The sequence below is a fragment of the Manihot esculenta genome, chromosome 17, assembly GCF_001659605.2.
Source record: "Manihot esculenta cultivar AM560-2 chromosome 17, M.esculenta_v8, whole genome shotgun sequence".
NCBI lineage: Eukaryota > Viridiplantae > Streptophyta > Magnoliopsida > Malpighiales > Euphorbiaceae > Manihot > Manihot esculenta.
In genome coordinates, this window is record NC_035177.2 from 4,831,828 (window position 1) to 4,850,443 (window position 18,616).

Sequence of the window (18,616 nt, forward strand, 5' to 3'; positions counted from 1 at the left end):
ATTATATGAAATACAACTTTTCATATATTGATTCAAAAAAAAAAACTTTTCATATATTAAAAATATGTATATAATTTACAATGTTAAGTATAAACGTTAAGCGAAATATTTTAATATATAATATTTATATATGATATTTTATATAATGAAAATTTATTTGTAATAAATATTTATTTAATATAATATATTTAATATTATATATGATAAATATAAAACAAATTTATTTTTAATATAAAATTTAAATTAAAAGATGATATTTTTATTAATATAGAATTTTAAGAATTACATTATAAATTGGGATAATTTTTTTAAGTTTAATTTAGTTTTATCGATTATAACAGTAATAAATTGAAAAATTTTGACAATTCAAAAATTAAAGTTTAGAATATAAATATGAATTAAAATAAATGTTTGATTTTTTTTTTATCCAATAAAAAATAATCGTAAGTTGCATGATATGTGGACTAAAATTTTTTTGTTAAAATTGATTAAAATTAATGGTTAAAATTGAGATAATTATAAAATAATTGATTTTATTATCTAAAATTTTAAGTTTAGAATATAAATATAAAAATTATAAAATTTTGAATTTTTTTCTTAATACCTTTTAAGATTTTAATTTTTTATGGCAATTTAGGGTAAATAACTTCAATATTTAAGTTTTTAATTTTTGTACCTTAAGATCATAAAATAAAAATATATAAATATTAATATGGAGTTAATGTCAAGCTGCCATGTCATACGAGACATTATTGTAAATAGCATATTAGCTTAAATATATAGTTAGTAGCTTTTTCTCCTAAATGCTAACAATTCAAAAGTTTTAATATGGAAGGTAATAAAAATTGCTTTAATATTTTTAGAAAGTGTTTGTCTTAATTTGTAAAAATTGATTTATAAGTAATTAATTTATATAAATTATTTAAAATTTATAAGCTTAATATTTGATTAAAATGATTATAAGTAGTAAATAAATTTGATAATCAATAATTTATAAATATTAAATTTAGGTTAGACTTAATTTACCCCAAAATTCTTTCCACATGAGATTCAATATACCCCTTCATGTCCAGAATTTTACTGGTGCGTGATATATTTATATTTATGAGAGACTCAACATCGGATGGAGACTCTGATACCATGTTAAATTTGGATTAGATTTAATTTACCCAAAAACTAATTTAAGGATTATCTATGACTCATATAAGGACAGCTTATCCTTTTTACAACCGATGTGCGATTTAACAATAAATATCAAAATAAAAAGTTGATTATCTTCCATTTTCTTTTTTAATTTTATAAACTGAAATTATAAATTCATAAAATATTATAATTACTCGATGATCTAATTTATTTAAAATTTATAAATTAGTTTGACTAATTTATAAATTTAAATAAACACTTTTTATTTAAATTTATTTCACTAAAAATTAAAAAAATATTTTATATATTTTCTAACAGGTTGAATATTAACAAAAATTAATAAATAAAAAATATTTTTTTAATTAAAAAATTGAATAATTAAAAAAATGATTTTTATTTTTGAAAAACAAAATAATTCTCTTTATTTTATTAATCATATTAACGCCCTGAAAATTTTTTTATAGATATTTTTTTATAAACAACTTATTATATGCTAAACAAATGAGCTTAAAAAGTTGAAATGTGTGAAAGTTCAGAATTGCAATCATTCCTTTTTATTATTATAAATTAAAGCAAGTATTTTAAATTTAATTTAAAGAGAACAATAATACTATAAAATATTATTTTAATATTTTTTTTTTGAAGTCATTATTTTAATATTTTTATAATTTTAAATAAAATAATTAAAAAAATAAAAATAATATAATACACGTACGAAAACTAATTTCAATTGAAGAACTCTAATTTTAAAAAAAAAAAAACACTAGAAAAAAAAAACCTTTAAACCCTAAAATCTAAAAAACCCTACATTAAAAATAGTAATACATCCTAACGAGTTTTCTTTTCACATTCATTTGCTTGTTCAAAGTGGTAGGTTCCATTACTCCTACAACTAGTACTTCTCGGTGTAGATAAACTCAAAACTCACACGCTTTCTTCCCCGAGTTTCTTTCGCATTCCCACCTTCCAAACACAATTTCCAGCAACCCTTTTCTCCGTATCACTACCGGGAAGAGAAACGCGATAATGGACTCGAGAGAACAGCAACCACCACCGCATATATCACCGCATCACCATCACCATCACCAACAGCAACCCCAACACCAGCATCAGCAGCAACCTAACATATTACTCGGCGGCCCCACTTCTTCCTACTCCAACGCCACCGCACCTCATCCAGCTATGAGTATGATCAACCCCAACATCCCTCCCCCTGCTGCAGCTGGTTTCCCCTTTAATTCAGTTTGTCCGCCGCGCCCACAATCTAAGCCTCCTTCTTCAGATGGTCTTTTTGATGGATCATCACCGCCTTCTTCAACGGGGATGAGGTTTAGTATGGAGCCGGCAAAGAAGAAGCGAGGGAGGCCCAGGAAGTACACACCCGATGGCAACATTGCATTGGGGTTGTCGCCAACCCCGATTTCTTCTTCGCCAAATTCGTTGGTCCATGCCGATTCTGGAGGTGGCACTGGCACCCCTGGCGTGGCCTCCGAGCCTTCTTCTAAGCGGAATAGAGGAAGGCCGCCAGGTTCAGGCAAGAAGCAGCTTGATGCTTTAGGTAATTTGTTGACATGCACGTAATTGAGCAATTATGTTTTGATTATCTAGTTCATCTTTATTTACTTCTTGTTCCACAGGAGGAGTTGGAGGTGTTGGGTTTACACCTCATGTGATTACAGTGAAAGCAGGGGAGGTATGTCTTTTCTTTTCTTTTCTTTTTCTTCAGTATATCTTTTCTTTTCTTTTTCTTCCTTTTAAAAAAAAAAAAAAAAAAAAGATTATGTTAAGTAAAGTGATTATTCAAGAGTTTTAAAGGAAAGGAAGGGAATGGATATGGAACTAATTAGAAGAAGAATAGAAAGTTTAATATCTTTGAGTCCATTCAAGCTATTATGGTAACTAATATAATCCTATGCATTGCGTGGAATTTTATGATGTTGCAACTTATCAGCATAAAATTTGAATGCCCTAAGGATGGGGAATGTTAAAATGGCCAAATAGTTGAAGCTTGCATTACACATGCAATTATTGAAGTTGTTTATTGTATTACAATGTGATGAGGATTTAGGGGGTTTTTCTTCGGATTTTGTTCCTTTAATGGAGGTTAGGTGATAGCTGTGTAGCCTTCCAGTCGTACTCTCAGTATAACAACTCTTTTGAGAATCAAGATTGTTCTTTTTTTTCCCCTTTTCAAACAAGTACTCTTTTTTTTTTATTCGTTCTAATTTTTATAGACAAATGAACCTTTTTTTTAACCATTAACTATTATTTGCTAATATACATATTGGTTAAAACACAATTGCAAGTAATAACTCTACCAAATGGTAAATGCTTAACATTCATTTTCTGTCAATTACCATATTATTAAATACGAGCAACCAATAATAACAGCTGGAGGAGATGATGTTAATTTCAAGATTCCTAGTAATTTATGAGGGATTTGTGCCTTGTGAACTATGCATCCCTTGGATTCTGAAGCCTTCGAATCTTAGCTCCAATTTTTAAGGTGTCATTTTAAATGATATCAGATCATTGTGAATGAAACTGGTTCATGTGTGTATATCCATTTTGATGCTAGCATTTTAAAGAAAGCAGATTCAGCGTGTTGTGGGAATGAGGAGATTGCCCAATGTCCTGAATTGGGATTTGCATTTACCTTAATTACTTATAATTATACCACTTGTAAATTTAGTAAATGTGGTTGTTAAGAAGTGCCATACAATAAAATGATATGGCAATTTTGTATATTCGACATTACCACATTTATTGAGAGGGTTGGTCAAGGTTTTAGCCTTTGAAACTCTGACTCTTCATTTTGCCATGTGTACCCATATCGACACGACACGACACTTCATGGGATATGGTGTAGAATATGTGTTTGACACTTGAATGACATTTATACATAGTTAATAGAGCATTATTTGCTCTTAAGATGAAGGGTATGTGTTTAGATAAAAAAATAATTATTTGATTGTTTTGGAGGATATATTTGGTTATATTTGATCATTTATTTAGACCATAATTATTACTATATAACTTTATATTTTTTATTCTAGTTTGTTTTATATAGAATAATATATTCAAACACTCGTGTTTAAATTTAGATCCATATCTCTGTATTTTCTATTTAGAAAGTTGACAAGTCAGATATAGGAATATGCACCCATTTCTGACACTCGTATCTAAGTCCAAGTAACATAGGTTTTAACAAGCATTTGAAGTAAAGTGGTGCTTAGTTTATTGTGCTTATTTGGAGTGTGATTGCAATTTTAGTTTTAGGTTGCAACAATTGATGAAGTAACACTTGGCAATTTTCTTCGGAAATCAAAATTGTTTTGACTTGCAATTTTTTTATTTTGCTCTTCGATGTTATTGAGAATGAGTGCGTGGTATCAAACAAACGGTGAAATATAGTATTTATGTTAAACCTACATTTGAGTTGTTTTAAGTTGTAATCTTTATTTATGTTAAACCTACATTTGAGTAGTTTTAACTTGTAATCTTGTATATGTTATGGAAGTTCTTCTCTCTTTGAAGGTCACAAGTTCAACTTTATCTATTGTTTTGTATCTAATGCAAAGTCATTTGTTATTCTGTGAGCTCATCAGTCTTATTTTGTACCTTTTCCTAGCTTCTACATTCTTTTGTGTTCTTTAGACTACCTCAATGGGAGGTAGTTTTTGGAGGTAAGGTGTGGGTTTTTAAAGTCATTAGTGCATGTATGAGGGAAGTGAGGTTTTTAGGGTTTTTGAAGGTTTCCAAAAATTCCAAAACCTTTTCTTTTTTAACCATCAATTTGATGGATTAGGAAGGTTTTAGTAAATAATTTTCTTTTTACCCATATTATCCTCAATATATTTTCTAGACAACTCATACTTAAGTTTTATATCATCCCTATTCTTCTTCTCTCTTTTTTTTTTCTTTCATCTTCTTGCTAGGCTTGAAGTGTGCTATTTCTCTCTTCTTGATCTTTCTAAAATTCCCTAAGTTTTGTTTTGCAAACCTCAAGCACTTCCATTCCCATTAGGTAGCCACTTTTCAAGAATAAGAAAATAAATTGTGATGTTCAATTTTTTTAATCTTTTAAGAAATTTCTTCCTTTTTTTGATGTTCATTCCATGATGCAGCCATTCAATTTGTTATTTTGTTAAAGCATATTAAGTTTGAAAGCATGGTGAATTTAGTTGTTAGAATCGAGAGATGGGTGTAAATTTTGATGAGTCAAGGTTGAAATACTAACAATTAGGGAAGTTGAGGGCTTATTGTGTGTGTAAACTCTAATTTTCTTGTACCATTAGTCATTCCTTCTTTTATTCTACTGTTTGTAGTCTATGATGTTTCTATATTGGGATCTCATTGCGTTCAAAGTACTTGTGCTTTATTTTCATCACTGAAACTTGAGCTACGAATAAATTCGCATATGTTTAGGAGCTCATTTTAAATCAGCAGCTAAATGGTAATAAAATCCATACCTGTTCTTGCTTTTTTTTTTTATAGCCTAACATGTTACTTTAATGAATTTGATTTTCAAACTTTGACATTTATTTAATTTTACCAAATTTTCTCAACTATTAAGTGGTTGAGGACTAGTGGTTTAAGCCTTAAAAAGTATCAGGGTTGATAAAAAAAATGTCAAAGTATTATCATTAATTGAAAATTTCTATAAATATTATGACTTATGATGTAGTCAAGTCCTATGTTTATTCCATATCATGCTTCTAATTGTATTTGCAAAAATAGCTATTCTTTTCGAGCTAGATGACTTTGACCCTCAGTTATTGTAGGCATCAAGAGTATAGATATGGCTATATGTTTCAAGTTAGATAAAGCATCTGATTAGTATACCTGTTGCAGGACATAGCATCAAAGATCATGGCTTTCTCTCAGCAAGGGCCACGAACAGTTTGTATTCTTTCTGCAAATGGTGCCATTTGTAATGTTACCCTTCGTCAACCAGCAATGTCTGGTGGTACTGTGACATATGAGGTACTACAATGCCTGTACATTATTTATTGATACCCTATATCCAGACTTGTGGATTGAAGTTAATTTTGGTGTAGCTTTGATATTAAGGTTAAAGACATGTGGAAGCCTAGGAAGAAGATATGTGATGGAAAAACATTGTCGATATTATGGATTTGTGGTTATTAAAAGGTTGGCTGTTATTAGAGTAGTAGCTTATCCCTTATAATTAGGAGGGAAGGAAAAACTGGAAGGGGGTTAAAATTTAATTGCTTTTAACCTAAGAATGAGGTTAAATGTTAACTTGATGGTGTAGGCTGATGTGAAAGTGAAGCGAAGAGGATGAATCTTCAACTCTATCATCACCGTTGCCGCAAGTGCAATTAATGAGCTTTTGTCGCTACTATCATCACTGTATTATTTTAGTTCACTTAACTAGCCTTTTATTTGAGCCTCAACAAAGTGCCTAATTGAAAAGAAAAATCCAAACCCTTTATGCTTCTTTTTTTCAATTTTGACCAAAATTCTTTATTTTGGCATTTTTATCTTTAGGAACATGGTTTTAAATTATGGCCGTTACGTAACAGCCGTTATTTACAGGTTTTGAAGGAGCCCGTAGACATTAAGGCCTTGAAATAACGGTGATAAAATTTTGTTGCTGTAACGGCCGTTATTTTTCTTTTCACAGCAAGGATCTTCATATCAACTTTTTTTTGCTTCACCAACAGCCTTAGTCACACGAATATGAATTATTGGAGGGTTCTTCCACAGCAGCCTTCGTTCATATTCATTTTCCAAAGCAAAAAACTTTAAAAACATTCATATTTCTCTCAAGTCTTTCACACCAGCCTATATTTACCGATACCGATCAACTTCTTCTCAATTTTCTCAAATTTCTCTCAAAATTCACTACCTTTTAAGTGTTTATTTATCATATTCATACTCATTATTTGATATATTTATACTTACTGTTAAGTTGTATAACTTAATAATAAGTAGAAATATATTAAATAAACACAAAACTAAGTTATACAACTTAATTTTGTGTTTAATTAATATATTTCTACATGTTATTAAGTTGTATAACTTAGTTTTAATTATATTTTCAAATATTTTTTAGTTTCATGAACTTTGCAAATTTTTCAAAAAAATTTGCGCCGCAACAGGCTGTTACCGTTATGTATGACCGTTACAGGCCTCTTCCGTTATCTGTCACCATGATCGCAAACGCGGCCACAACCGCGATTTGAAACTATATTTAGGAATTGATTTCAATTGTAACCAACCAATTCAAATTGGAAATAAAATATATTTTATAGCTGATTTAAATAAAATGACTTTTCCTTTTTTCCATTCCCCACCCTTCCTCTATTTATCTCATCCCAACCTGCTGTTCCTGCCCCTTCTCCTTTGCTCTTACTGCTGGAAAATTCATGTAATGCATGCTGCTGATGTCATTTGACAGCTATCACACCATTAAACTTCCATGTCACTAGTAACACTATGTAACTTGTCCACATGATTGAGACTCCCCCTAGACATAGAATGTTAATATGGACTTGCAATGCTCTGGAACCAAAATTTTCCGCTCTCTCTCTCACTTGCTTTCTGTCTCTTTTAATCCACCATTTCTAGCAAAACTGTTGTTGGGAAATTGTTTCTGGGGTTTTAATTGGCATTGAGATAAGCTTCCCAAGCTTCACTACTGTCAATAATGGCAAAAAATTGTTAGTTGCATAGTGCTGCAAACAAGCTTCCTTGCGCATTTTCTTGACTTCCAAGCATAATATTCAGCATTAATGACTTGAATTTTCCTTGATTTCTCATTACTTGGAGCTTTGCTAAGAATTTGATGCACAACTTATTGTTAAAGAATTTTGCTATTCCATGCCCGCATCAAAGGGCCTACTTTGAGAGGAATGGATGAAGGGTAAGAAAATTGCTTTATGTGTTCCAAACGTCGTTTGGTATTGGTATGGATGCATAAATTTTGGAAGAGTTATCCAACTTATATAATTGTTATTTGGAGCCTAGTATATTTTAAGAAGTGGACATCTTCTCACTTGTTTTTATTGAATTGAAACAATGATCAGCCTTTAGAAAATTAGAGATTAACTTGAGACAAAATTTTAGGTCCTTTTTTCCTTTTTTTTTTTTAAAAAATAATTCCGTTATCATTATTTCTTATAGTAAACAAATATTTGGAGAGGCTCTAAATAGGATGTAATAAATATCTGGTAAACTAAAATATAAACATAGAAAGGTAATTTAATTAGGTATACACTCTAGTAAACTAAATAGGACGTAACTATGTTTTCTTTGAGAATACTGAATCTTATTTAGGTTTTGCTACCACCCGCCTTCCACAGCCAAGTGTTGGTTCTCCCTTGCAAATGAGTGAGTTATAGATGGTAGGAACATCTGTATTTGTAATATAGGCTGACAATCTCTTTATTCTTGAGTAAATAATGTGTCATTTTCCTGGGGTGGGGTATAGGGAGGGGAAGGTCAGTTTGTGTAGCCCTAGTCATTTTAGGATCTCTCAATACCCGCCCAAAGGAGAACTAAAGGGTATAGGCATCAGATGTGTGACTTATGACTTTTGGCAACTGTTCTAAGGCAGTGCCCTCCTGTGCTTTTATTGTAGTATTGCTCATTGTACATAACATCTTCATGCCTCCTTTGTTGTTGATATTTGTGTTTTTTGAAAATATAAATAGAATGTTTGTATTGCATGCCTGCATGTGCAATTGTCCATATGAAAGAGAGAGAGAGAGAGAGAGAGGTTTTCACTCTGGTTGATAGGTCTGCCCCATCAATGTGTCTATAGTTTTATCACCATGAAATGGATGACATCTGTAGCTTTGGGAGTTCTATTTATTTATTTATTGACACTTTTCTTTGCAGGGCCGATTTGAGATTATTTCTCTATCAGGTTCTTTCTTGCTTTCTGAAAATGATGGTAGTCGCAACCGAACTAGTGCTTTGAGCGTGTCATTAGCAGGTTCAGATGGTAGAGTTTTGGGTGGAGGAGTTGCTGGAGTGCTAACGGCAGCATCACCAGTACAGGTAAAAGTCTGCAACAATGTTTTAATCTTGGGTAGTTTGCAACAATATCATAATATATAAGTAATCTATAATTCTTTAAGTTCTATATTTTAAAATATTTGCTTTTAAAAGAAAAGATATCAGACATTGAAATTTCATGAAGGCGTGATTGAAGTGAAAGTTTCGATTGGTTATATTTAATAATTCTGTTATTATTTCCTATTTTGAATATCACTTATATTTCAAGTTGATTGGTTATTATTCAAAAATATTCGAAGAGCAGAAGAAGTGATGTATAGTTTCATATTACTGTATCCATTAATTCAAAATTTACAAAAATTAATAATAAATTCTATGCTTAATATATTAATTTATCTGCATTCTTCATAGGAGGCGATGTATAGTTCTTATTATTATATTCATTAATTCAAAAGTTAAAGAAATTAATGATAATTCTACACTTTTCTAAAATTAATTTATCAACAATATTTCTTTGCTAAATTTGCTGGTATTATAAAGTTTTAATAGTTAATAATATAATAAAAAAAGGTATCATATATGTGCAAAAATATAATTATAGCACAGTGGCAAAGCCATGTTCATTAAGGGGGATGTTGCAATCCTGCGATTTTCTTTTAAATAGATAATGATATTGTACTAATATACTGTAGGTAATGCTATTGTAGGTCTCTAGTACTGTACTTGAAATCAAATACTATCATATTGAAGTAATTTGGCCCCTTAATTGTGTTTGAACTTACATCAAATAAAATAATTCTAGTATAGTGCATAAAATATTGATTTTAATATATTTTTTTGTCATTATACATGAATGAACCATTAACTTTTGTGTAATTTATGACTAGTTAAAATGGCAAAAATACATATGAAACAAAAACTAAATTTTGTGTATTGAAAATTATAGCTTCCACTTGCACACAGGTACAGATTACATATATAACTGAAGGGTGGTGTAATCCAAATGTACTATATGTGATAAAATTCATTTTCCATCTAATAATACATGTGTGTGTTTTTTTTTTTTTTAAATGAAACAAACCAATCTAAATTTTAATTATAGTAATGGTATTTTGATGCATTTAATTACATAATGGTGAGCTATGGAAAGTAGCCTACTCATATGAGTATTTACTTTCTAGCCATTAATTATGCATGGGAATGAGTATATTTGTTAAAAAAAAAAAGGTCTATGGCTGGAAAGTAAATGCTCATACGAGGATGTGTTTTCCGTAGACTCGCCCATTACAAAATTTTGTTTATTTTATTAGATACTAATGGTTCAACCATTGAAGCATTTGAGCTTTACATTACCATATTGATGGTTTGAATTGGTTTTGTCATTGAACTTACCTGCCGTTTTGCCAGGTCATAGTGGGCAGTTTTATTGCTGATGGAAAAAAATCAAACTCAACAACTTCAAAATCTGGGCCTTCATCAGCACCTACAACACAAATGTTGCATTTTGGTGCGCCATTGACAACATCTAGCCCTACTCATGGGCCCTCGAGCGAGTCTTCAGACGATAATGGTAGTAGCCCTAGTCCACTTAATCGAGATCATGGAATCTATAACAATGCAAGTCAACCCATTCATGGTATGAATATGTACCAACTGTGGGCCTCCCATAATCCACACTGAAGAGCTCGAGCTGCAGGGCATTAACACAGCAATCGGAATTTTATAGCCTAACATGCATATCATTGAATACAGGCTGCAGGTGAGGTGTTAAGTTGATGTTGTTGGAAAGCAGGTTCCGTCTTCATGAGTAGCTTTTATTTTCTCTTTCTTTGTCTAATATGGACACAGCTATTAGTAAAATAGCTGCTTGTCATCCTCCTTTAAGAATGGCTGGCTTAGTTCAATGTGGTATTTAGGCATAATGGTTTTCCTTTTTGTACTTCCTGTTTCTAGTTAATGTTAGTAATGCACTCTTTTTAGAGGTTATAAATATAGCACAAGGCTTCTACAGGATTGATTTTTGCTTTTATTTTTTTGGCAATTGATTTCCCAGTTGGCTGCCAAGATGCGGACCAATTGATTTTCCGGAGGCTTGGACCACAAGCATTACAGATTTACCATTTCAAGTCTTTTACCTTTGGAGAATCCTTGAGAGGCCATTATTTCTTCGAAAAATCAATTAAGAGACTAAAACAAAGAAATGATGGATCCAATTGATACGTTACCAGAGGCAAAAGAGCCATTTAAGTCTATAAATAAATATTCGGAAGTTCACTTAAGCCTCTAAACATGTTTTGGGTGCAATAGGTCCTTGAACTTTTTAAATGAGATATTTATTATGTTATTTTAGTAATTTAATTAATATTTTTGAATCACACAAAAAATTATTAATAATAAAAATATTAATTAAATATAATTTTATTTTAAATATTAATTAATAATTTTTATATATTAATTTATATAATTTTATAGATAAAGTTTTAGCATTTAAATAAATGTATTGTGTATATATATTAATTTATTTTAAATATATAATATTTTATATTTAAAATAATAATATAAAATTTCATTAGAGATAAATTATTTATTAATTATCATTTTATTTTAAAAGTTAATAAGTTTTTTAAATAGTTATTTACACAATTCTATACATATTTATAATAAAATTAATTCTAGACAATTATTATTCTATTTTTGGAATAAGATTTTAATATTTAAAATTTAAAAATATTTTAAACTAATAAATTATAAAAAATAAAATAGAACCTATATATTATATATATCTTTTGATTTTTTTTAAAAATGCAATAAGTGATAATTATTAAAAAAATAATGTTACTTTTAATTTTTTTTAATTAATGTATAAAGAGTATTAGTTCAAAAAGAAAAAAATTATTCTATCTTCAATTTTTTTTACTATTTTATTATAGACAGCTGTAATAATTTTAGCTAACTTTAAATTTTTCTATTTTTTTATATATTGTAAAATGAAATTGTATATTTTTAGAACGGAAAGAAGAAAAATATATATATATATATATATATAATTTTTTTCTTGTAAATAGAGAACATTAATATAAAATAAATAATAGAAGAGAATTTTTTTTAATTCATGTTAATCTGAAAATCTGTAATTATAGATAAAAAGGAATTAAAAAAAAATTAAAGTTAAGTGATTAAAATTAAAATATATAAAAAATTGAGTGACTTTGAATGAAAATTACTGAGAATTGAATCACTGAAGCGGTGCATGCTTTGAGGTAGCATCTCACGGGTGGTTTTCATCCTCTGAGTTGAACACTCTTCTCCCTCTACAAGTTAGACCGAGTGAATAATAAAGAGAATATCATTTCTAAAGTTAATATGCTTTTAATCTCTTCTTCTTATCCATAATTTTTCACAATCTTAGTTTTTTTTCCCAATATATTTAATTTAAATAGTAAACCACAATTAGTTAGTAAATAATAATTATCTATTATGTAGTTAATCACGTGACTAATATTATAGTTAATTTAGGGATAATGGTTAAAAAATTTGAATTTTTAACATATATATATATACATTAAATTATAAAAATTAATTAATAATATCTTAAATTAATTATCTAAATTTATTTTTATACTACTATTATATTAAATTTAACCGTTAAATTTAATAAAAATATCATATTATTATTCTAGTCAGTATTGAAATTAATATTTTAATATAATCTAAATAGATAATTATCAAAAAAATTTTAAATTTATTTTTAACAAATATATTTTAAAATCAATTTTTTGATTTGTTTGATTTCTTATTTTAATTCAATTTATTTATATAATTTTTTATGACACAATTTTAAAAGCCGATAATTTATTTTTTATCATTTTTTTATATTAATAAATATAATTCTTTGTATAATTATCGGTTATAAGTGTTGTAATAACAATACCACTAATAAATAAAAAATTAAAATTCTCACTGTTTAAAAATTAATTATATTTATCGTATCCAATTTAATAGAGTTGAAAGTCTAATATTTAGTCTAATTAATAAAAAATGACTAAGTTTAATCAAATTTATGATTGTAATTTATATTTTATTTGATGAATTGATTCATTTTGAATTTATTAAACTGATTATTATTTTTTAGTCTAATTAAAGTATATATAATAAATATAATTAATTTTGCAAATAGGGAGAATCGTGACTCTTTGATTTATTAGAGTTAATATTATCATAATAATTTATGATCTATAATTATGTAAAGAGTTGCACTTGTTGATAAAAATAAATAAAAAATGAGTTTTCGATACCTAAAAATATATTATTCGAAATTATAAAATAAATTAAATTAAAATTAAAAATTAAATAAATTGAAAAATTGATTTGTGATACAATTAGTTAAAAATAAATTTAGATATAATTATTGAAATTAATAAAGTTTCGATTTTTTTAATAATTATTAGTTATATTAAAATATTAAATAGATGGTGACGTGATATTTTTATTTCAATTTAATTTTTAGGATATAAATAAAATTACATACTTAGCTTAGAATCTATTAATTAATTTTTATAGTTTATGATATATTTATTAAAACGTGAATAATTCAGAAGTTTTTTAGTCACTATTTGTTAATTTAATTATATTATTATTATTTTTTATATTAAATGTTTAATTTAAATAATTTAGGAACTTATTGAACTCCAAACATATTTAAAACTTAAAAGTGAGTTTTCGATTTAAATGATCTTTTGTCTAAATAAAATTAAGATTAATCATAAGATTAACAAATTATGAATAATTAAATAATCTAGAAATTAATTAGTAATTAATTTTGTCTACTCTTGCCTAGCCAAGTGGCAAGGCATGTATTTCCAACCAAGCTTCCCTTCACCAAATAAAACAGAAGTCAAAACCTAAGTGTAATAAAAGTAAATCCCAGATACTAAATCATCTAATTTTTAAAATATAAAAATCATTTATTATTATTAAATTAGGTCAGAAAGCATCACAAGAGAGTTAGTTTGATTATGGTTAGGAGATAATATAAAACAGAAAATTTGTTAGGTTGGCCGATGGAACTGTTGTTTTTATTTTAATTTCAATAATTAATATTTAACTAATCTTTATCTATATGTACAATGTAGGTTAAATTATCATTTAATAAAAATAAAAATAAAAATAAAAATAAATTGATTCTCCGGATTACCTTATTTAAAGTAAATATAAAAAATAATTGAATTTATTACACTCTCCAAATAAATCTAATTAAATTTATAAACTCAATACATCTAAATTTTAGATATTAGTATTGTTATAACTTTATGAAAGAAATTATTAATCCATTAAAAATAGAGTTTGTTGAAAAAAAAAAATCTGTAATAAAGTTTAGTATCTTATTTATAATAATTTAATTTATATTTTGCTATTTATATTTTGCTGTATATTTCTTTTTATAAAATATGAAACTGGTATTATTAGAAAGCTCTTAAAATAATATTTCTAATAGTATGTCATATGATTTTTTTTGAGGTATATTAGCTAAGAATTAAATAATCAAAATTGAGACCCTTTATGCATACAATTAATTTTTTAAAAACATATTTCAAGGATTTATTTCAATCAAAATAATTAGTTAAGAGAACTTTAAACTTAAGGATAAACTTGTTTTTTTATAAATTTAGAATATACAGAACGATTGAGAATACCAAAAAACTTACTGAAAATTTTTATCATAGAGATAAATAAAAAAATATAAGATATTGTCTGTTGGTCTCTTAAATTATGTTGAGAGATATAGGATTTTAAAGAGAGTCTTACCCAGTCCTAGTATAAAGTCTATTTGGATTTAACTTGAGAAAAGGATAATGAGTCCTATACACACTTAATATTGAAATTCATTAATGAATATGCTAAATGGGTTGCAAACAAGACGACTTTTAAATTGACTTAATAATGGGTCTATTTTTAAGCCGAAACTTTCTAGAGTTGAATGTAATCTGAATCGACTAGAAGATAATTTTTATGGTATGCTTGAAGATTCTATTCTTGTGAATCAATTGATTTTAAATTGATTGGAGTTTTACATATCTATCTTTTTTTGTTTTTATTTTTTTACTATTTAATGAACAATGTGTAGTTTTATTTTATAAATGTAAATAATATGCTATTTTCATTTTTTTTATTATTAGCATTGTTCTACATATTTATGTTGCTAATATCATGTGATGATATTTTATATTAATGGTATGCGTTACATATTTTTTTTTTTTTTAAATTATGAGCAATTTAAAAAGATAAGTTTTAGTATAAATAATACTGTTAATTTTATATAATACGTAAGGATTTTAGATAATAATTAGAAATACAGTGAGCTTTCGACTCTAAATCTAACGTAGGATAATTATTAATATAATTAATTTTGTTAAGGTTAATGTATGTGTGAATAGAACATTAACGGATATGCATAACATATCCTGACATCCAAAACAAGGATGGCCTCTGAGAATAAGTATGAGATTTGGAATATGAAAATTCAATATGTGCTAGAGGAACAAAAGATCTTAGAAGCTCTTAATATACTCCTAAAACACTAGAAGAGGGTAACATGACCCAACATAGGAGAGACTGTGAAGTTTATGATGCTTGGAGGAAAAAGAATTCAACTACTCACATTACCTTGCTGAGCAGTATGGATGATAATGTGATGCATGAATTCAGAAAATATGATATAGTTAGGGACATGTGGTTTGCATTAAAGAAAAATTTTGGGTGGTATATCGGTTTTCAAATTAAGGTTCTTACCATTAAGTTTGATCCTTACAAGAAATACCCTGATCATGATATGATAAAATACCTTAGAATCATGAGTAATATAGTGAATGAGTTGAAAAATGTAGGTCATATTTTAACTGATAAATAATAAGTCCAAGCGATATGCTTTTTACTTCACACTTAGGAGCACATGAAAATGCATTTGACCCATGATAGAGCATATTTTAGTCCATTTTATCACTATGTTCTTGATGATTATTTACATCTTTTCTGCCTAATTTTGTGGTTTTAATAATATTTTGCAGATAATAGGTGTAAAGAGACATTCTGGAGAAAATTCTCTTAAAATTGCTTAAAAGTGCCAAATATGGAAAGTGCCAAAAAAGGAAAGTTTTCAAATAAGGAAAGTTTTCAGAAAAGGAAAGTTTTCAAATAAGGAAAGTGCAGAAGCAAAAGCAAATAAGGAAAGCTCAATCAGAAGATTATTTGAAATTCAAATCGCAGATCTTTCTTTCCTTGTTCAAAGATGTGCACACACTGCAGTAGTCATGTCTTCCTATTTAGGCAGCAAGATTTCATGAAGACACACTTGCCTATTCTACATTTAGCATTCAAAATTCAAATGAAGGCTCCACCTAAAAAGGAAAGACCAGACATATATCTTTCCACTTCTGCACATTAATGACTGCATGCAAGACCGGACATATATCTTTCCACTTCTGCATATTAATGACTGCACGCTCTCCTTCCTCTTCTGCAGCCCATGCGCACCCTTCCTCTTCTGAAAGCCTTGGAACGTGCCTCTTTCCTTCTAAAGCTCAAGCCACACATCCTTCCTCTTCTGAAAGCATTAATGCATGATTCTTTCCTCTTCTGAAGACAAGCCGCGCGTCTCCTTCCCCCTGGTGAGCTTGCAACGCTATACTTTCCTCTTTTGCAACAACTTGGGCAGCAAGTTGTACATGGGCAGTATCTTGGGCAGCCTCTTCACTAATTAGGAAGCAAAGGAGACCTAAGGCAGCATCTAATCCTATTTAAAGAGAGCACAAGGCCAGCCGCACAACTCTTCTTCCTCTCTCCACGTTTTTGCAACACCATCCGCGCAAGTCTCTCATCCGGCTCCATCTTCTCTTCTTTTTCTTCTACCTTTCTTTATTTTTGGTTTTTGTTCAGCCATGAGTGGCTGAAACCTTTTATTCTAGTTGAAGATTGCTTGAAACTAAGGTTGTTTAAAGGATTGTGAGATCTGAACATAAAGTGTTTGCTTTTGGTTTGTTCAATATTCATACAGTTCATGCTTGAATTCTATTATTACTTTGTTGTTTTGATCAAATTGGCCACTTGATTCTTGATTGCAAGGTAATTAATTGTTAGTTTGGATAATTTTAAATCCGTAATTGCTTGAATTGTTCAAACATAAGAACACTTGGTGTAACAACTAAGGAATTGTATGATCTAGCAACATCTCATGCGTTTGAATAGCTAGGATTGGATTTCTCTTTTTCTTCATGCAATTAACAATTGTTTGATGCTGTAATACCCGGCTAGACTCTGGCATCAGAATTCCTACCGTCCGGCGGAATCTCGGATGTCAGAACTCTCTAGAAAGGTAAAATATATTTTTCTAAAATGTTTTCATGTGTTTCAAGGTTTTAAGTAAGAAAGAAATTGAGTTTTTGAAAGAAAAGCACCAAGGAAGGAAAGCCAGGTTCGGCCGCCGAACCTCATGTTCGGCCGCCGAACATGGTGCAGTTTAGGGAGCACCTTTGGCCCCCGAAGGTGGTCTGGCCAGCCACCTATAAAAGGCCCCATGTCCGAAAATGGGCGAGTTTTCTTCTCCATTTTCGGGCAAAGGTGAGTCCATACCCTTCCATGGTTAGTTTTGATGTTTTCTTTCAAATCTTTCAAGCTTTTAATAAGCTTTCATCTTGTTTTGAAGTTTTTAAGCTCAAAATCGAAGTTGTGAAGTTTGGAGACCTCCGGAACTCATTTTCCCCAAATCTCCAAGTTGGGTCACGCCTTTTCTCGATCTTCAAGAGGTAAGCATTGATCCTCACCGTCTTTGATGTTTTAAGCAAGTGTTATGAAGGGTTATGGGGTAAAGATGCATGATTAGGCTAGTTGTAAAAATGTTAGGGTTTATGTACCCTTTGTGATAAATGTATGCTATATGTGATGTTTGTTGGGGTATAGGCTAGTTTTATTCCCCTATATGCTTGAATATGTGGTTATGCATGTTTTAAAGTAGTTGGATGCATGTTGAGAGGTGTTGGGATGGCTGAATGCAGGAAGCGAATCGGGTTCTGCCATTCTGGAGAACCTAGGTTTGGCTGCCGAAACCATGTTCGGCCGCCGAACCTGCCTCCAAAAGTTTGGACTTTCGGCTTTGGAAGGGAGTTTCGGCCACCGAACCTGTCCCCGAAGGTTGCTGAGTTTCGGCTCTGGAAGCACTTTCAGCCGCCGAACCTGCCGCCGAAAGTGCCTGGGTTTCGGCTCTGGAAGGACTTTCGGCCGCCGAACCTGCCGCCGAAAGTCCCCTGCCCAGCCTTCCTTTGCCTGTTTTTCCATGCATGTTTATGATGTTTTAGGGGGTTTTTGGGGAGTTGTTTAGAGTTATGTTTAGAGTATGTTTGGTCCCTCATTTGAGTCCACCTGTGTAGGATCGGACCTGAGGAACCGAGGTGATCAGCAGTGAGATAGCTGCTTCAAAGGTAGTTCAGAGTCA

General features: G+C 29.4%; 1 protein-coding gene across 1 annotated transcript; it reads left to right on the forward strand.

Moving 5' to 3' along the window:
* Positions 1–1,975: 1,975 nt before the first annotated feature.
* On the forward strand, positions 1,976–11,142 carry LOC110605347 (AT-hook motif nuclear-localized protein 13). The gene is made up of 5 exons (XM_021743851.2): positions 1,976–2,701; positions 2,781–2,836; positions 5,998–6,129; positions 9,013–9,174; positions 10,540–11,142. Exons 1-5 carry the CDS (start codon positions 2,170–2,172, stop codon positions 10,810–10,812), a joined length of 1,155 nt encoding a protein of 384 aa, XP_021599543.1. The 5' UTR covers positions 1,976–2,169; the 3' UTR covers positions 10,813–11,142.
* The last annotated feature ends 7,474 nt before the right edge of the window (positions 11,143–18,616 follow it).